The 16,509-nt window shown below is 40.4% G+C and overlaps 2 protein-coding genes across 14 annotated transcripts in view; one reads left to right on the top strand and one right to left on the bottom strand.

The window, feature by feature from the left end:
* Positions 1–210: 210 nt before the first annotated feature.
* Positions 211–1,726, top strand: LOC133457045 (rhodopsin). The gene has a single exon (XM_061735892.1). The coding sequence runs from the start codon at positions 312–314 to the stop codon at positions 1,374–1,376; it is 1,065 nt and encodes a 354-aa protein (XP_061591876.1). The 5' UTR covers positions 211–311; the 3' UTR covers positions 1,377–1,726.
* A 6,027-nt stretch (positions 1,727–7,753) lies between these two features.
* Positions 7,754–16,509, bottom strand: part of LOC133457043 (membrane-associated guanylate kinase, WW and PDZ domain-containing protein 1-like) — a 133,863-nt gene continuing 125,107 nt past the window's right edge. For 9 of the 13 annotated variants that reach the window (XM_061735878.1, XM_061735880.1, XM_061735879.1 and 6 more), the window contains 6 exons: positions 16,053–16,256; positions 14,990–15,074; positions 14,832–14,889; positions 12,223–12,366; positions 11,961–12,099; positions 7,754–9,901 (listed from right to left, as the gene is read on the bottom strand). In XM_061735878.1, coding sequence (XP_061591862.1) covers positions 8,799–9,901; positions 11,961–12,099; positions 12,223–12,366; positions 14,832–14,889; positions 14,990–15,074; positions 16,053–16,256 — 1,733 coding nt within the window. In that variant the 3' untranslated portion in view covers positions 7,754–8,798. Of the gene's footprint in view, positions 9,902–11,372; positions 11,465–11,960; positions 12,100–12,222; positions 12,367–14,831; positions 14,890–14,989; positions 15,075–16,052; positions 16,257–16,509 lie in introns of all 13 variants that reach the window. The other 4 variants (XM_061735888.1, XM_061735890.1, XM_061735882.1 and 1 more) reach the window with 2 other exon arrangements.

The raw sequence follows: 16,509 nt of genomic DNA, 5'->3' as shown, positions 1-16,509 counted from the left end.
TATATATATATATATGTGTTTGTGTATAAATTATTAATCAATTGATAGCTTCATAACAGGCATGAGCAGGTGTAACCTTAATATCTTGATGAGTGGTCAGTTATGTTTGCAGTGACGGCTGGATTAGATATTAACTGTGGCCTAAATCAATTTGTGCTGACGGATTTGGAAAGTGATAATCCAAGGTGTGCCTTTTAAAAGCCCGACCTGCAGCTACCGGCTCCATTTGTAGCAAGGTCCATCACCACCACTCTCCCGAACAGCCAGAAGAAACACCACCGAAGGGCTGATCGCAACCGGAAACCGCAACCATGAACGGCACAGAGGGACCCTATTTCTATATCCCTATGCAAAACACCACCGGCATTGTCAGGAGTCCTTATGAATATCCTCAGTACTATCTCGTCAACCCGGCAGCATATGCCTGCCTGGGCGCCTACATGTTCTTCCTCATCCTGGTCGGTTTCCCCGTCAACTTCCTCACCCTCTACGTCACCCTCGAACACAAGAAGCTGCGAACCCCTCTAAACTACATCCTGCTGAACCTCGCGGTGGCCGACCTCTTCATGGTGTTCGGAGGATTCACCACAACGATGTACACCTCCATGCATGGCTACTTCGTTCTAGGACGCCTTGGCTGCAATCTGGAAGGATTCTTTGCTACCCTTGGTGGTGAAATTGCCCTCTGGTCACTGGTCGTATTGGCTATTGAGAGGTGGGTGGTCGTCTGCAAGCCCATCAGCAACTTCCGCTTCGGTGAGAATCATGCTATTATGGGTTTGGCATTCACCTGGGTGATGGCTGCAGCTTGTGCCGTGCCCCCTCTTTTTGGCTGGTCTCGTTACATCCCTGAGGGCATGCAGTGCTCATGTGGAATCGACTACTACACTCGTGCAGAGGGCTTCAACAACGAGTCCTTCGTCATCTACATGTTCAGCTGCCACTTCTGCATTCCACTGGTTGTTATTTTCTTCTGCTATGGCCGTCTGCTGTGCGCTGTCAAGGAGGCTGCTGCCGCCCAGCAGGAGTCTGAGACCACCCAGAGAGCTGAGAGGGAAGTCACCCGCATGGTCATTATCATGGTCTTCGCCTTCCTGACATGTTGGTGTCCCTATGCCGGAGTGGCCTGGTTTATCTTCACACATCAGGGCTCTGAATTCGGACCACTCTTCATGACCGTCCCAGCCTTCTTTGCCAAGAGTTCCTCCATCTACAACCCAATGATCTACATCTGCATGAACAAGCAGTTCCGTAACTGCATGATCACTACCCTGTGCTGTGGAAAGAACCCCTTTGAAGAGGAAGAGGGAGCCTCCTCTACTGCTTCCAAGACCGAGGCCTCTTCCGTCTCCTCCAGCTCCGTGTCTCCTGCATAAAAAGAGCGTCAAGCAAAGGCTCCATGATCCACTACCCAAGAAGAAGACCTCTGCTCTCCCAGGGAAACGACTGAAGGCTAAAGTCTACAGAAATAACTTCCTTTTTGTATTTTTACAAATGAGTTGGTTCAACTTAAAAGACAGTTGCAGGAATGATCAGCCCATTACAGAGTTATTCCTGTATGTACAGAATATCCAACTTAACAATCTTTTGAGAATTTTTTTTTTTCCTGAGAAGAAAGGAAAAAATGTTAATCTTTCACAGTTGGACCCTATATGATACTGGCTTATTTTTGAATGTAGAGGCATGTAATCAAGGCAACGTAAAATAAAACGCACTTTGCAAATGATTCATCCTGTTTATGTTTTAATTACATCTCTGGTGGTGAAGTTCGTGCAACTGTAGTGTATCTAATTAAATAAATAAATGGGAATGACCTATTCAGAATGCATTTATGTACTGAGTCAGTTTCTACTTTTTCTACCTATATTGCTGGTGCAGAACTAATATAGCAACTTCAGAGTAAAATTTGCATTTAATTTTGGCGCTGTTATCTCATTTCAATCACAGGTCACCTTGGATTTAGATCTTAGCCTAGTAAAGGGATTATGATATTACTAAGCCATGATAAATATATACAAGACAACATGCATCATTATCTGATGAAGAATATTAGTCATAGAAATAACAGGTTAATAAAGACTTATGGCTAATACTAATCTGTTTCATTAAGAGACACCTTGGTGCAGAGATTATGAATATGGACGTCAAGGTAAATCCACTGAGTGCACCACCCCTCTGATGGGAAACCATAACTGGAGGATGAAATATAAACAGATAATGGAAATCTATCAAAACATAACAGTAATATAAAATACACCACATGTCCAAGAATAAACTGACATTTCTTGCAAATAGCAAGCACTGATTAATATTGAAAAATAACCCTATATTATACATGATAGATAGTATCTTTATAACTTGTTTGAAATGTGGACCACTTCTGTATCTTCTGTAGTGAGTAGGATGGTAATAATGGAGGACAACCACAAAGGATTGTCATGTGTTTCACTCTTATTTCAGCTCCTTTGATATCTTCTGGTTTTAGCATGTGATCAGAATGCTAAATTCTTAAAGTTCCTGACAGCTGGACTGTTCCTACTCTTTGGGCTATATGCACCTGCATTATTAATGACAGACAGTGAAGTTGTGATGCAAATCATCCTCCATAGTTCTTGAAATCACAGGATGGTACAATAGAAAAACACATGCCTCAAAATCCTTCCCACAAACCTTCCTGTGTAACTATGGCAACCACAATACCGCTGGGTCTAAAGATACTGTATGCTGTCCATGAAGTTGGGATCTTACTGAGACTAAATGAAAAAAGCTGTCACACTGTAAAGATACAGTAGCACAATCACTGAAAAGCCTTTCTTCATCTGTGGCGGCAACCCTACACTATCTGAAATTTTGCTGAATGTATTTCCAAGATATTTCACAGAACCTTGGTTTTCACAAAGCCAACCGGACTGCACATTTCTTTATTAGTTTGGACTCTTACAACAGCTTTCATTGTTATATTGTTCCATTTGAAACAACAAAGCACGCAAGTGGTACTCTGTAAGAATAAGGGGGAGTGTATGGAGTCAGGCGCTGTTGCCTTTAGTACTAAACCTTTCCTTTTGTTGTGTTGTACAAGAATGTGCAATCTCCAGAGGTGGACAGAGTACTCGACCCCAGTACTTGAGTAAGAGTACAAATACTACTGGTCAAAATTTACTCCGTTACAAGTAAAAGTAGCTCAGTCAAAATATTACTCGAGTAAGAGTAGAAAAGTACTTGCTTTTAAAGGTACTTAAGTATCCAAAAGTAAATGATTTTAGATTTACTTTAAGTAAAAGTAAGAGTAAATTTCTTATTTTCCACATCAGTAAATTACTATATTTTTTCTAAATTAATTTAAGGATCTTCTAACTCTTGTTTCTGAGAATTAACTCTTTGAAACCAGCTGTTGAAAGCAGAGAGGTAGTTCTGCTTCGGCAGACACAATAAACATTTGAAAATAAATGTCTGTGGTCTGTCTGTGCCCTCGTTTTTTACTCGGTCGAACTCAAACATTGAGTTAAGATACGGCCAAGGATTTTGTGAAAGTCCCTGCTCCGAGTCCTCATTATCCGACTCAGACGACTCAGCGGATTGTCTTCCTTCTCCTGACGCAGCCATTGTTGTCTTGACTTGTTGCGGCTCTGTCTTGACAAACGCAGGCTACTTTGGCGGTATCGTTTTGAGGAGGCTTGACGTATTTCTGCTTTACGTACATCCCAGTGGAGAGCGTGCACTGTGATAGGTCTCCTCCTTTGACAAAAACAGCTTGTGTCCAATAGGATTTTAGGGAAGAAGAAAAAGAGCAGACCTGAAAGTAACGAGTACTTTTCAGCCTTCCTAGAAATTTACTCGAGTAAAAGTAAAAATATTTGTCTTGGAAATGTATTCAAGTAAGAGTAATAAGTACCAAAGAAATCTAATACTCAAGTAAAGTACAAATCCTCTGGATATGTACTTAAGTACAGTACTCAAGTAAATTTCCGTTACTGTCCACCACTGGCAATCTCTCTATTTTATAGGTAACAGATGCTGAAGTTGTTTGGAAACTACTAATTTAATTTTCTTTGACAATCTTTTGCAGTTACATAAAATATAAGTTTAAGAAGCTGCATTTTTCAAAAGATTTCAGAAATTAAACACCTGCTCTTCTTTGAAACTGTTGATTTCAAAACACATTTAAAAAAACTGAGATCTCAATGTACGTAATTTGTTTAAATGATAATCTAGTGTCATAGTAGAAGGAAAAAAGCTGCAGGTGTGTATACACTTGGGCTCAACTGTGTAAAGCAATGATGAGTGTGGAAAAGAGTGGAAAAGAGTGCAGGCAGATAGAGTATTTGAGTAATCTGTTATGGAAGAGTAGCAGTGAGAATAAAGTTGAGCCTGTTGGTGGCACAGTTGACGATATTAAGAGTTTCTTTGGGAGGGACAAGCATGGACATTGACCACATCAAAAGAACAACCAGGGTTAGACACTTGGAGATAAAGTAAGTGAAAGTACATTCAGAAATGCAAGCAGTGGACGTAGTGAAAGATGTGCAGTTGGTTGGTGTGACAAAGAAAGAGAGGAGCAGAAGATGTAAAATAAGGAAAAGCCAAATGAAGAAAAAGAGTACCCCTACACCATCAAATCTATCAAAACCAGATGTACAAATAGTAATTCAATTTGTACATAAAAATATACAGATTGAGACCTTTCGTTAAAGAAAGAACAATCCGTGATTGCTGAAATAACTTGAAACTGACGAATTAGTGATGAATAATATTTTACTGTAAATCAAAAATTGCTTTTAAATTGAGGCTCAACAGAATCATTAAAATCTGTCTGGCCACTTTCAAAATAAAGGCCTTTGAGCCATGAAAAAAAAAAGCCAGACAAATGAAACTAGCCTTGAAAAAATGAGTTGGTGCTGTTAGAAAATGTGTAGATAATTTGACTGCAGTGACATCTTACACTAAAGTGTGTCTTATAATCAGCAAGTGTCTTCAGTCTGTTTGTTATCATGGTGTTCACCTCTCTGAACAACAGAGAAAGCAAAGGAAAGAGCTGTCTGAGGAGATCAGAAAGAAAATTATAGATAGACTGGTGAAAAGTAAAGGCTATAAGAACATCTCCAAGCAGCTGGATGTTCCTGTGACTGCAGTTGAAAATTTCATTCAGAAGTTTAGGGTCCACTTAACTTTAGCCAACCTCTGTGGACAGAAGAGGAAAACACACGACAAGTTAAACCCCGTGTGGTTCTGGGATTTTTACTCAGCGTTCTTGTGATCATTTTTACCCCACGGGGTGAGATCTTGCATGGAGCCCCAGATGGAGGGAGATTATCAGTGGTCTTGTATGTCTTCCATTTTCTAATAATTGCTCCCACAGTTGATTTCTTCACACCAAGCTGCTTACCTATTGCAGATTCAGTCTTCCCAGCCTGGTGCAGGTCTACAATTTTGTTTCTCACGTCTTTTGACAGCTTTGGTCTTGGCCATAGTGGAGTTTGGAGTGTGACTGTTTAAGGTTGTGGACAGGTGTCTTTTATACTGATAACCAGTTAAAACAGGTGCCATTAATACAAGTAACGAGTGGAGGACAGAGGAGCCTCTTAAAGAAGAAGTTACAGGTCTGTGAAAGCCAGAAATCCTGCTTGTTTGTAGGTGACTAAATACTTATTTTACTGAGGAATTTACCAATTAATTCAGTAAAAATCTTACAATGTGATTTCCTGGAATCTTTCCCCTCATTCTGTGTCTCATAGTTGAAGTTACCTATGATGAAAATTACAGGCCTCTCTCATCTCTTTAAGTGGAACAACTTGCACAATTGGTGGCCCGACTAAATACTTTTTTGCCCCACTGTACATACGGTGAAACATGGAGAAGGCTCGGTTATGTTCTGGAGCTGCTTTGCTGGGTCTGGTACAGGGTGTCTTGGATCTGTGCTGGTACAAGGAAATCTCAAGACTAACAAGACATTCAGGAGGGAAATGTGCTGCCCAGTGTCAAAAAACTTGGTCTCAGTTGAAGGTCATGGGTCGTCCAACAGGATAATGACCCAAAACAAAACTAAAAACAGCCAAGAATAACTAAGAACAAAACATGGGACTAATCTACATCCCATTGAACAGCTGAGGAAAGAGCTGAAACATGGAAAAGACAGCCTTCAAACCTGAGACAGCCTGAGTAGTTTGCTCATGCAGCCTCATGACAGGAGTGGACCAAAATACCTGTCTACAGGTGAAGAAGTCTCATTGAGAGTGACAGCAATGGCTTGATTGCAGTGATTGCTTCACGGTTTGGTAAAAATAATTGTAAAATGAGGATACCAACTAATTTGTCAAGGCCAGTTTGATGAATTTATCTTAAAATTCTTTTAATGATTCTGTTGAACCGCAATTCAAAAGCAATGTGTGATTTTCAGTACATTTTTTATTGTTTCAGTTTCAAGTTATTTCAGTGACCATTGTAGGCTTTTTTTTTTCTTAATAGAAATGTACCAACAAGTTTTACATTTCAATTATGCTTCCATGTTATATTTGTGTGAGCTGGTGCGTAGTCACTTATTAAAGCCACAAAATGTTCCGTTTTCCACTCCGTAAAACAACATCTTCAAACGTACCTTGACCACAAACGATACGAAGCAAAAAACCTCAAAAGCCTCTCTTCATATGAGGCTGTGCAGACAACCAAAACCCTTTTGAATTTGTATGGAAAACTTTATTTGATAATAAAAATAGCATTCACAGACTTCTTTTGATAGCTACATATACATTGTAATCCATCTCAAGGAAAGAAGCTGGATAAGTCCACATCTACTTGTACTTTGACTAATGTTATGTATAGCTTCATGGGTCAAATAAAGCTATGAACAATGTAGTATTTATATATGCATAGTTATATAAAAAAGATTGGCCCATATACATGTACTGCTTTTATCAACACGGAGACAGCATTATGTCTGGAGCACATCGCAAGAAATAATGCTTGAAGAACACAGACTGCATACAAGTGCTTTATAATACAAAGGCAGGCTAACCATCGACAGAGATTCAAACCATCAAACAGTTTCTGATTGACCAAATACAGTCTCATTTTAAAATGTCTTTATATACCTGATCCAGAGCAAATCAGCATATTTCTCATAAATCATCAGGTCCATTTCTGATATATAAACACAATATCACATTCCTCACTGCTGAGGTTTTTCATAAATTTCTCTTTTGTACAAGAAAAAAAGGCAACATTTTATTCCTCGACAGGTTCCTAGTAGTTACATTAGAAAAATTCTTTACAGGTGATGGCCATCTTCTTAAATGTGTGTTTTTTTCCCTATTTTTGGTGAATACAGTACCATGGTGGCAACAGTGATGAAACAATGCATTTGTTGTGGATAATCCAATATATTCTTAATTCTTAAATGAAACATAAAACAGAGAATACACATAAAACACATTAAAAAGCAGCAGTCAGACTCTAGTGGCATAACAGCATGGCTCAGCATGGCAGATTAGTCGTCACCTGTACCAGGACTCTCCATGTTACCGTCACAACAAACCAAATCACTTCTGTGTCTCAGGACTGAGGAGGTGGTCGGTGCACAAACATCGAGTATAAATGACACGAGGATTGGGCTAACAAATTACTGTGGTATTACAGTGGTGTGCTCCTTATTGGTTATTCTCTCACAGACCTATCAGATAAAAAGGTTACACTACATTTTAATTTATACATGCATCTTGCACAGGGACAATTTACATATTTCATATTTATTTTGTGTTTGTGTGTTTTTTTTTTTTTTGGCATATCTGATCTGAAAAATCATTCTTCGTGGCAGCTTCAGCTGGTATTATGGCATAATGGAAGTTTTGTTGACATTGTTAAAAAGAAATTTTAGTGAGTAACACATTTGGACGACTTATTTTCCCACTGTCGAGAACAGTTTTGCCTGCAGTTGAAAGTGAGTCAAGGTCCTTCCCCACTACACCGGGACACAGAGGAGGGTATTCAACCAAGGGTATTCAACTTTTTGGGCTCTCACTCTGGGGTGGGGGCTGTAAAAACAGAAATGCTGCGTTCCTGATTTCTCTGAGAAGCATGTGTATTTAAGCAAAGGGAGGGTGAGGGCTCAGACATTCAATCACTGAACACAAGGAGGCATGCTTACACTTCTACCTTGGTCTTTAAAGATTTAAAGTAGCTTGCTTGAGATATGTGCCAAATCAAAAATAAATAGTGAGTTAAAATTTCATATATATTTATATTATAATTTTTGTAAATAATTTAACACTTAAATTTAGATTTTTGCTTCAATTCCATTGTGATTTCCACACTTATTGTGAACCATCAGCGTTTTGTGCTATAGTTTGTTCAGTGAAGCAATTCAGGAGTCGTAGAAGACGTCTTAAAGAAAACAAACAAACAAAAAAAACGTTTCAAACAAGGTCAGTAGTTTGACGTTACCACAAATTGAAGTATGGTTCACACCTCTGAGGAAACAAATATTCAGAGTCAGCAATGCCTACAAAAAGTAATATTACTGATTTCATAAGCAGGCACATACAATACCTTTACTATAGTACAACAACCTCTGTTATGTTCAAAATAACTAGAACAATGACAAAACAACCAGTAAAAACTGATAGAAGGATTGTACTCCTGCTGTTTTATGAATCTCTGGATGGGATCACAAGTAAAGTCAATCAAATAAACCAACCATTTGACCAAATACAGAATACGAGTTAGTATCGTCAGAAGTCTAATTCCAGTGTATGGTACATCATTCGCACAGACAGAGGAGAGAGTGGCGAGGGAATCTCTGCTCTGCTCTAGATGCTGAGGTCTTTCGGGCTCTCTTTGTACAGCCTCCTCTTAGGCTCAGGGATCTGGTTTGAGCCGCGGTCCATTGTGTTATTGATATGGCCAGTGAAGTTGGAGGCAGCATTGTTGTGGGCAGCGTTGTTCTTCATCATACTGTAGTAGTCCTTCAGTCTTGGTTGTGCTGCATAGTTCAGCTCGTCGTGGCTGTAGCTGCTGTCAGGGGAAGAGTCCCGCTCCGCTCTGTATCGTCTCTCCATTGCCCCGTTCACTCCATGTTGCACCTCCCTCCTCTCAGAGGAAGAGTCTCTCAGAAGGTTTCCGTTCTTCGTGGCTCTATCGTATGCACGGCCCCTGCTAAGAGACAAGGTGTCCCCGGTTTTGTTGGAGCGCTCGGGGGTTGAAGCCCCGCTGACTCGCCCAGCGACCTGTGAGTCCTTGAGGAGCCTTCGCTCCAAGAGCTTCCGTTCAGGGGTGACTGAGAGGAACCCGCCATCATCGCGCTCTCTCTCAGGTGTGCGGTCACGATGCACTCGTTCCCTGCGGTCCATCGATTTTGCCCGCCGATGATCTGGAGACGAGGTGCGCTTCCTGGTTGGCGAGCGGTCAAGGGAGCCACGACGCTGCAAATTAAATCTCCCGTTTGCAGCATAGCTGCTGCTAGAGAGCTCTCCTCCCTTCAGTTTCTCAGCAGCAGCAGCAGCCTTTTTCCCCGAGTTGTCTTTCCTCAGAGTCTTTAAGAGTTTAGAGATGCCGCTCTCCGACTCAGACTTCTTGACTTTGCGGCCTCGGCTCTTCTTGTTTCCGTTGCTACTGCTGTTACTGTTGTTGGGGGACTGCTGTCTGGGGGTATTTTGACTGTGACTGTTATTCCACGTATGATGATGGGGGTTAAATTGCCAGATTTGGAAGTCCATCTGATCTGACCCTGTCCTGTCCCTGTTCTTGCTCATATCTCGACCACGTGAAGCCTCCTCCAGGCGTGATGGTTTGTGAAGGTCTGGTGGATAACTGGACTCCAATGAGGTGTGATATCGGCTGTTGAGTGGCAGCGTTCTTACTTCCGGAGTGTTTTGTGCCCCGGGTGTGGAAGGGTGCCCGTCACTGCTGCCGTCTGCAGAGGGAAAAGGAGAGACGTGTTGAACAGAAACCGCTGGGTCTCACAAAGCAAGCAGAATATTTTACAGAAGCTCTTGAGCTCTTGCATTGACACGACACTGGGTCGATGCAGAGATCTATGGAAATCATGCATGCATGTGTTGTTTCACATGTTGCATATATATTCCCAGAAACAAACAGCCTAATCTAATGGCACTTTTCCACTAGTACCTTCTCAGCCCGGCTCGGCTCGGCTCCACTCGGTCTGGCGCTTTTCCACTAGGGGTCTAACGTTTTTCTGTAACTACTCTGGCGAGGTTCTAAGCGGCTGAGTCGGGCTGTATCTGACGTCATCACACTACAGGCCACCGATTGGTCGGTTGGACAGTCAGACGTCTTAGTCAGGATGTGACATCAGTGAAAGAGCGACTCGCACCTTCTTGTTCATTTTATTCGACAGGCAATGGCAGCGCAAAAGTCTGTTTCATGATCCAACTCTCGGGTGCAGATGTTCATAAACCTGGTGGCTGAGGAGAGAATTAAAAATGGATCTAGACGGGGCGATAAGGAACGACCAGATCTACCAGGAGCTGTCACTTCATAGCTGCTCGTGGCTCCAGCTGACTTTTCAGCCGAGACAAACAAAATATTTTTTTAAAGCGTTGACACTTGAAGCTTTTCTCTCTCTCATTTTTTTGCTTGATAGAACACAAGCCACAAATCCAGCACCACATACATCATCTCCTCCATGTTCTACTTCTTTAGTGTTGTTTTTTTTCTTTGTTTGTGTCACACAATCAAATACGTCACAGCAGCTTCGCTCCAACCCTCTTATTTCTGCTCCAGGTGCTGAATTGTTATGGAAAAGAAACCAGGTCAAGTTGAGTCGATCCGATCTTAGATGAGTAGAGCCGAGTAGGTAATTGTGGAAAAATGCCATATGCTGATGTGAGATTTTGATTTATAGCTATACACAAAAAAATGCATTTAAATGATAAATCCATTTTCCATATTTTTCTATACATGGCTGCGGGTTGAAACACAAGGTGACGTCAGCAACAACAGCAGGTACAACACATCAGCAAGAGTAGGGCAAGGGTTATTGATGAGACAGCAAGCACTTAGGAAATCATTCAAAATAATATGGTGATTGCAACATCAACTGGAAGAAAAAAAAAAGACTTGTTTGGTGGAAGGCCTGTCAAATTCGATGGCAGCAGCGCGTGACGAGTGGTGGGCATTTTATTAGTTTCATTACAAGCATTTGGTCTTATGGTGGCTGAACGGCAGGAGTGTGGACTCACAAAGGTTAAATAAGTCAAGTTTAATTCATACACCACAAGACATGAAGCATATTTAAAGTGTATACACATCTGCACGCAAACACAGGCCAAGTGGGATGCAGGTAAGCATGGTAGGGTGATTAAAACGGAACGAAAGAAAAATGACAAGGGAAAGTGGACTGGGACAGACTTTTGGCTACAAACCGTTGTCTGATTTTGGCCCATTAGGTAGAAACAGGGCTCTCCCATCTTGTCATTCCTCATTGTACCTACAGCGAGATGAGGAGCCATCATCGCTGGAGAGAGGAGGAAGAGCCCGGCAACAAGAGATAATCAGAGAGAAAGGAGGACGAGTAGAGGAGAAAATAGATAAAAAAACAGACAAGAGGCTGATTCACAGTATGTCAATAGAAAGAAGAAGGGGTTTGGTAAGAAAGACAATGATATTCAACTTTATACAGCTTTAAAAACCCTTAAAGGGTAAAAAGGTGTCTGAATAACCAGTAGATAACGCTGAAAGACATAGCAGCCTGACTTCAGGTGTGAGAGGAATAATCTGGAGTATTGTAAAAATATACAACAACTATACCACAGATCCCGTGCATTGCAAATAATTTAAAAAGGATTTCAGCTTTTTTTCAGTGATCTCTAATATTTGGCGTCACACACATTTGCATCACTACAGTTTGAAGTCTATTAAATAAAGTAACAGTCACTTTATGAAAATGAAGCATCCGGAACAATCAGCACAGCTGAGGAAGAAGCGTGAAACACTGCGGCGCATTTACCTACCATATTCAGGTACAGATCCATCCCCCCGTTTGAGGACGAGCCGTGCCCTCCGACCACCGTTCTTAATCAGTTCAATGGCTCGTGAATGCTTCATGTTCTTTGTGCTCTCACCGTTAATCTCAAGGATTTCGTCCCCCACCTAAAACAAAGAGGACAGCTGGCTAATAATAGGGCTTCTCAATACTGGGTACACAGGAAATGTAGCCTGCAAGATTCTTAGAGAAAATGGAAAAAAACGAGAGCAAACTTTCATGTTACATACCCTCATCTTGCCATTTCTAACAGCAGCTCCATCCTCCGCTAGTCTCAACACATAAAGGTCCATGCTGTACTCCCGTCCTCCTCTCAAACTGAAGCCAAATCCTTTACTGTCCCTCTCTAGGTCCACGGAGTAAAACTCTGCATCCTGGAAGACAGAAAAGGGAAAAGAATGAAAAAGTCATATCAGAGGAAAAGTTGCTAATCCATATTGCACAGGAGAGTCAAAAGGTGAGTCCAAACTTCAGGAGCATTGTCCCACAAAAAACCCAAAATGTCAATGGCAGTACAATACCTTTGAGTCTATGAATAATTAATGCTGCAAATGCATGTGAGCAGGGTGCAGATCAGCAAGCAAGGGCAAAACAAGGACTGCACCCCAAAGTTTGTATAGTCATCAGACATTTCTTTGCAAAAAAAAGCCTTGTCTCTTTTTTTTGTCTTTTTCCCCCTTGAATCTTCCTCTGGTTCAACTCCACCACAGTCTTTCAAGTGGACTATGGTGGAGTCGGTCTTTTCACTTCATCAGTGGAATTACGCAATTAGTGAGTCTTTGAGCTGACTTTCCATTAGTCTTGTTTCCGTGACATTGCACCGTACCACCACGTAATGCACTGTTACAAAGGTTATAATTTGTTTTAAATTCCATACCATAAGGAGGATAGATATGATAATGATGTATCAAATGTCAAAAACTTTAGACATGTACATATGCAAGGACTAAGATATGCAGACATCTGCAAAGTTACAGAATTCAACAAAACGAAGTCCCCAAACCTCAAACTCTAGACTCTTAACAAGAAACAGGTGAAAGGTCACTATTTCAAGTGAGCAGAGCTTCAGACTCTAAGAAAGTGAATGAGAAATAAATGGATTGCATCAGTTAGATTTGTAATCTTGAATGTTTTACGGCCACTTTGACACAGATCATGAGCCCTTATCATCTAGTCCAGGGGTCGGCAACCCAAAATGTTGAAAGAGCCATATTGGACCAAAAACACAAAAAACGAATATGTCTGGAGCCGTAAAAAAATGAAAGGTCTTGTATCAGCCTTAGAATGAAGACAAATGGTGAAAGGAGAAATGTCGAAAAAAAGTCAAAATGTGGAGAAAAAAGTAAAAATTTAGAGAAAAAAGTCAAAATGTTGAGATTAATGTTGAAGTACAATCTCGAGAAAAAAGTTGAAATGTTGAGAAAAAAGTGGAAATGTCGAGAAAAAAGTTGAAATGTTGAGAAAAAAGTCAAAATGTCGAGATTAAAAAGGAAAGGAAAAAGGAAGAAAAAAAAGTGGAAAAAAGGAAAGAAAGAAGAAAAAAAAACAAGAAAAGAAAGAAAAAAAAGGAAAAAAATAGAAAAAAAGAGAAAATAAAGACAAAGAAAGAGAAAAAAAAGGAAGAAAAAAAAGAAGAAAAAAGGGAAAAAAGGAAAAAAAGAAGAAAAAAGCAAAAAAAAACAAGAAAAGAAAGAAAAAAAGGAAAAAAAGAGAAAAAAAAGAGAAAAGAAAGAGAAAGAGAGAAAAAAAGGAAGAAAAAAAAGAAGCAAAAAAGAAGAAAAAGGGGAAAAAAAGGAAAAAAAGGTGAAAAATTATTGAAAAAGCTCCAGGAGCCACTAGGGCGGCGCTAAAGAGCCGCATGCGGCTCTAGAGCCGCGGGTTGCTGACCCCTGATCTAGTCAGTACGTTTAAACTGTGTAACCTCAGACCACTGATGAACATGGTCTGCCAAACAACCAAACAAACTCTTACCTATTAACATCAGCACATCCAGTTTTCTGATTTGCACTCATCTCCTCCCATGTACAGTGTGTGATGGCATATTTTACTTTAGCTTTGGTGTGTCTTCACCACCTGGTCAAATAGGTTGGACGTTTTTTTTCCCTTTGTTTCATGAGGCTCTTAGCTTTAATAACATTAAGTTTGATGATCTAAATCTGAAGGACTTGTATTTCAGAGCTCTCTCTTCCTTTTTCCTCCTCTTCCTTATCAAAAGAGAAGATGCCATCCAGCAGTGACTTGCAGCAGCAGCATTCAAAGCATGCATAGCTATGTTCATACAGTCATACTGATTCAGGACCCATGTAGTTAAACATGAAATAGCTGGATGTGAGCAACCATTAAAAATATAAGTCATGTGCTTTTAACTCCATCGGTGGAAGAATTAAAGATTAAGTTCCATCAGATCTATTTTATCGCCTGGTGAAAATGGACTCAACTTCTCTTTGTGTTGCTGTTGTTCAGTCCTCATCACTCCTTCATATCTTTGACTACATGAGGTCAATGAAAAGTGTTACAGAGAAGTTGTTTTTGTCCTTACTTCTGACTTTTCAACTACACCTACAATGTTATATCATTAGTAGTATGGCGTTACGTGTTATCTGCATGCGCCGACGCTACTGCTGCTACTGTTGAGGTCACAACCCTTTAATGGCCACAGAGAAGGGTTCGTTAAGAATTTCTGCCCTTTTCTGTATAAAAAAACCACAAACATTGGTATGTATCAAATTATTCGGCTTCATATGGAAGCTCAGGACTAAACAAAAAATAAGTAATAGTATGCGGCTGACGCATTGGTATATATCTGAAACTATTGTGCAATCAAAATGTCTTAACTGACCTGTGTTTGGGTTTGTAAGGGGGGTGCAGGGGGAACTCCTTTTGACTTTGAATTATTCCTTTAAAATAAAGACACAAAGATTAGTAAGTGTGAGTAGGCCACTCAGGAAAGACATGTATTCTTATCAGGAAAAAATGAATCAAAGCATCATCACTTACCGAGGCTCTGTGGACTGAGGTGTGTGTGTGGTGGTAATGGTAGCGATCTTCTCAGCGTTCGTCAGCAGAGAAGCATTGGAAGACTCTGAAAAGAAAAAAAATCAAGGTATAATAAGCAGTGGCTTTCATTAAATGTTTCAGCCTGTAGCCACATTTACAAAAGACTCTTGAAAACAAAATGTTAGTGTCCAGTGGAGTCCCTTGAACTCCCTTCCAGGCAGCTCCAGCCTGATCCTAAGTCATTCCATTTGCTCATGGACAACACTGGTCCCTCTGCGTGAAAGAAATATCAACAGAAAAAGGAAAAAAAAAACATCCATCATTTTGTTTTATTTTTTATACCAGGAGGGGAAAGAAAAAGAACAATTGTCGTTTCTTGCTTTTCTTTACTTCCATTTAACAATAAAGCACTGCATCAAATATTAATTTCAAGGACAGTTCTGGCCGTCTCCTGTAGGAACATCATTCTGACTCATCCTTTTCAGGCTCTTTACTGTTCCCTCATTACTTGAAAATATCTGACTTTGTCTCAGAGGTGAACAGTTTGTGGTAAACCCAACTTTCTCTGAGTGTTCCTGCACAGTGCTGCCTTTTGTCGAGCGCTAGTGAACATGTATAGTATGTATCTGGAAGTTTGTTGCCATCCTTTCCCTTTATCTCTTCATTTTGTATCATTATAAAAAATGATGGAGCACATCTCTGCACAGCACCATTGTTTGACATAATTTACAGAAAATCAAAGTTTGTTAGTCAGAGTTCTTGATGAATGCTAAGAGATCCACACAAAAACAGAGCACTTGATTAAAAATGTTTGTCTTTTTTTTACTTAAAAAAAAAAGTTTTTAAGCTGTTCCCATCCAGCAAGTGAAAAAAAAAAGGAATTGTGGAAGTGCCACAGTTGCATCTGGGACCAGCTTCACCGCATTCACAATGACACACTTTCTGACAAAGGGCTCTGACAAAGCTCTTGCCTGCGAAAAGCATCCGTGCCCTTTGCTTCCCACCACATCCATGAATAAGTCACTTTCTGCTGCATTATAAAACAACCACACAGGTGCCTTACCGTCCCCCGGGATGATCCTGAGTGAAACTGTGTTCCCAGCTTCCTTGATCAGGTTGACGATGTCTGAGTGGGACTTGTTGGTGATGGAGCAGCCGTTGACAGCGAGTATTCGGTCCCCGACTTTCAGCTTCCCACAGCGGTCTGCCGGGCTTCCCTCAATGATTCGACCTATTTTGTGGGGCATTGCCACACAAGCATTTCCAGCTTTGTGTCAAAATGTATGAGTGTATATTTTGCATGCGAGATGTTTTTTATGTTTTTTTTTCCATTGTGTTGATTAGTTATGTTGATTTCATAGAATAGATATAGCAGGAGAAAACATGAAGAAAGAAAGAACAGAAAAAGAAGAAAGGTTAATTATCTGAATCACCAAAATCCCAATTAACCCTCAGAAAGTCAATAAACGGTGCACGGATTACGATGAAATAATTCATTTCAAGGTGGAAGAAAAAAATAA

The sequence above is a fragment of the Cololabis saira genome, chromosome 12 (assembly GCF_033807715.1).
Source record: "Cololabis saira isolate AMF1-May2022 chromosome 12, fColSai1.1, whole genome shotgun sequence".
Classification (NCBI taxonomy): Eukaryota; Metazoa; Chordata; class Actinopteri; order Beloniformes; family Belonidae; genus Cololabis; species Cololabis saira.
Note: the sequence above shows the minus strand (reverse complement) of the source record. Positions and strands in the feature narration are given on the sequence as shown.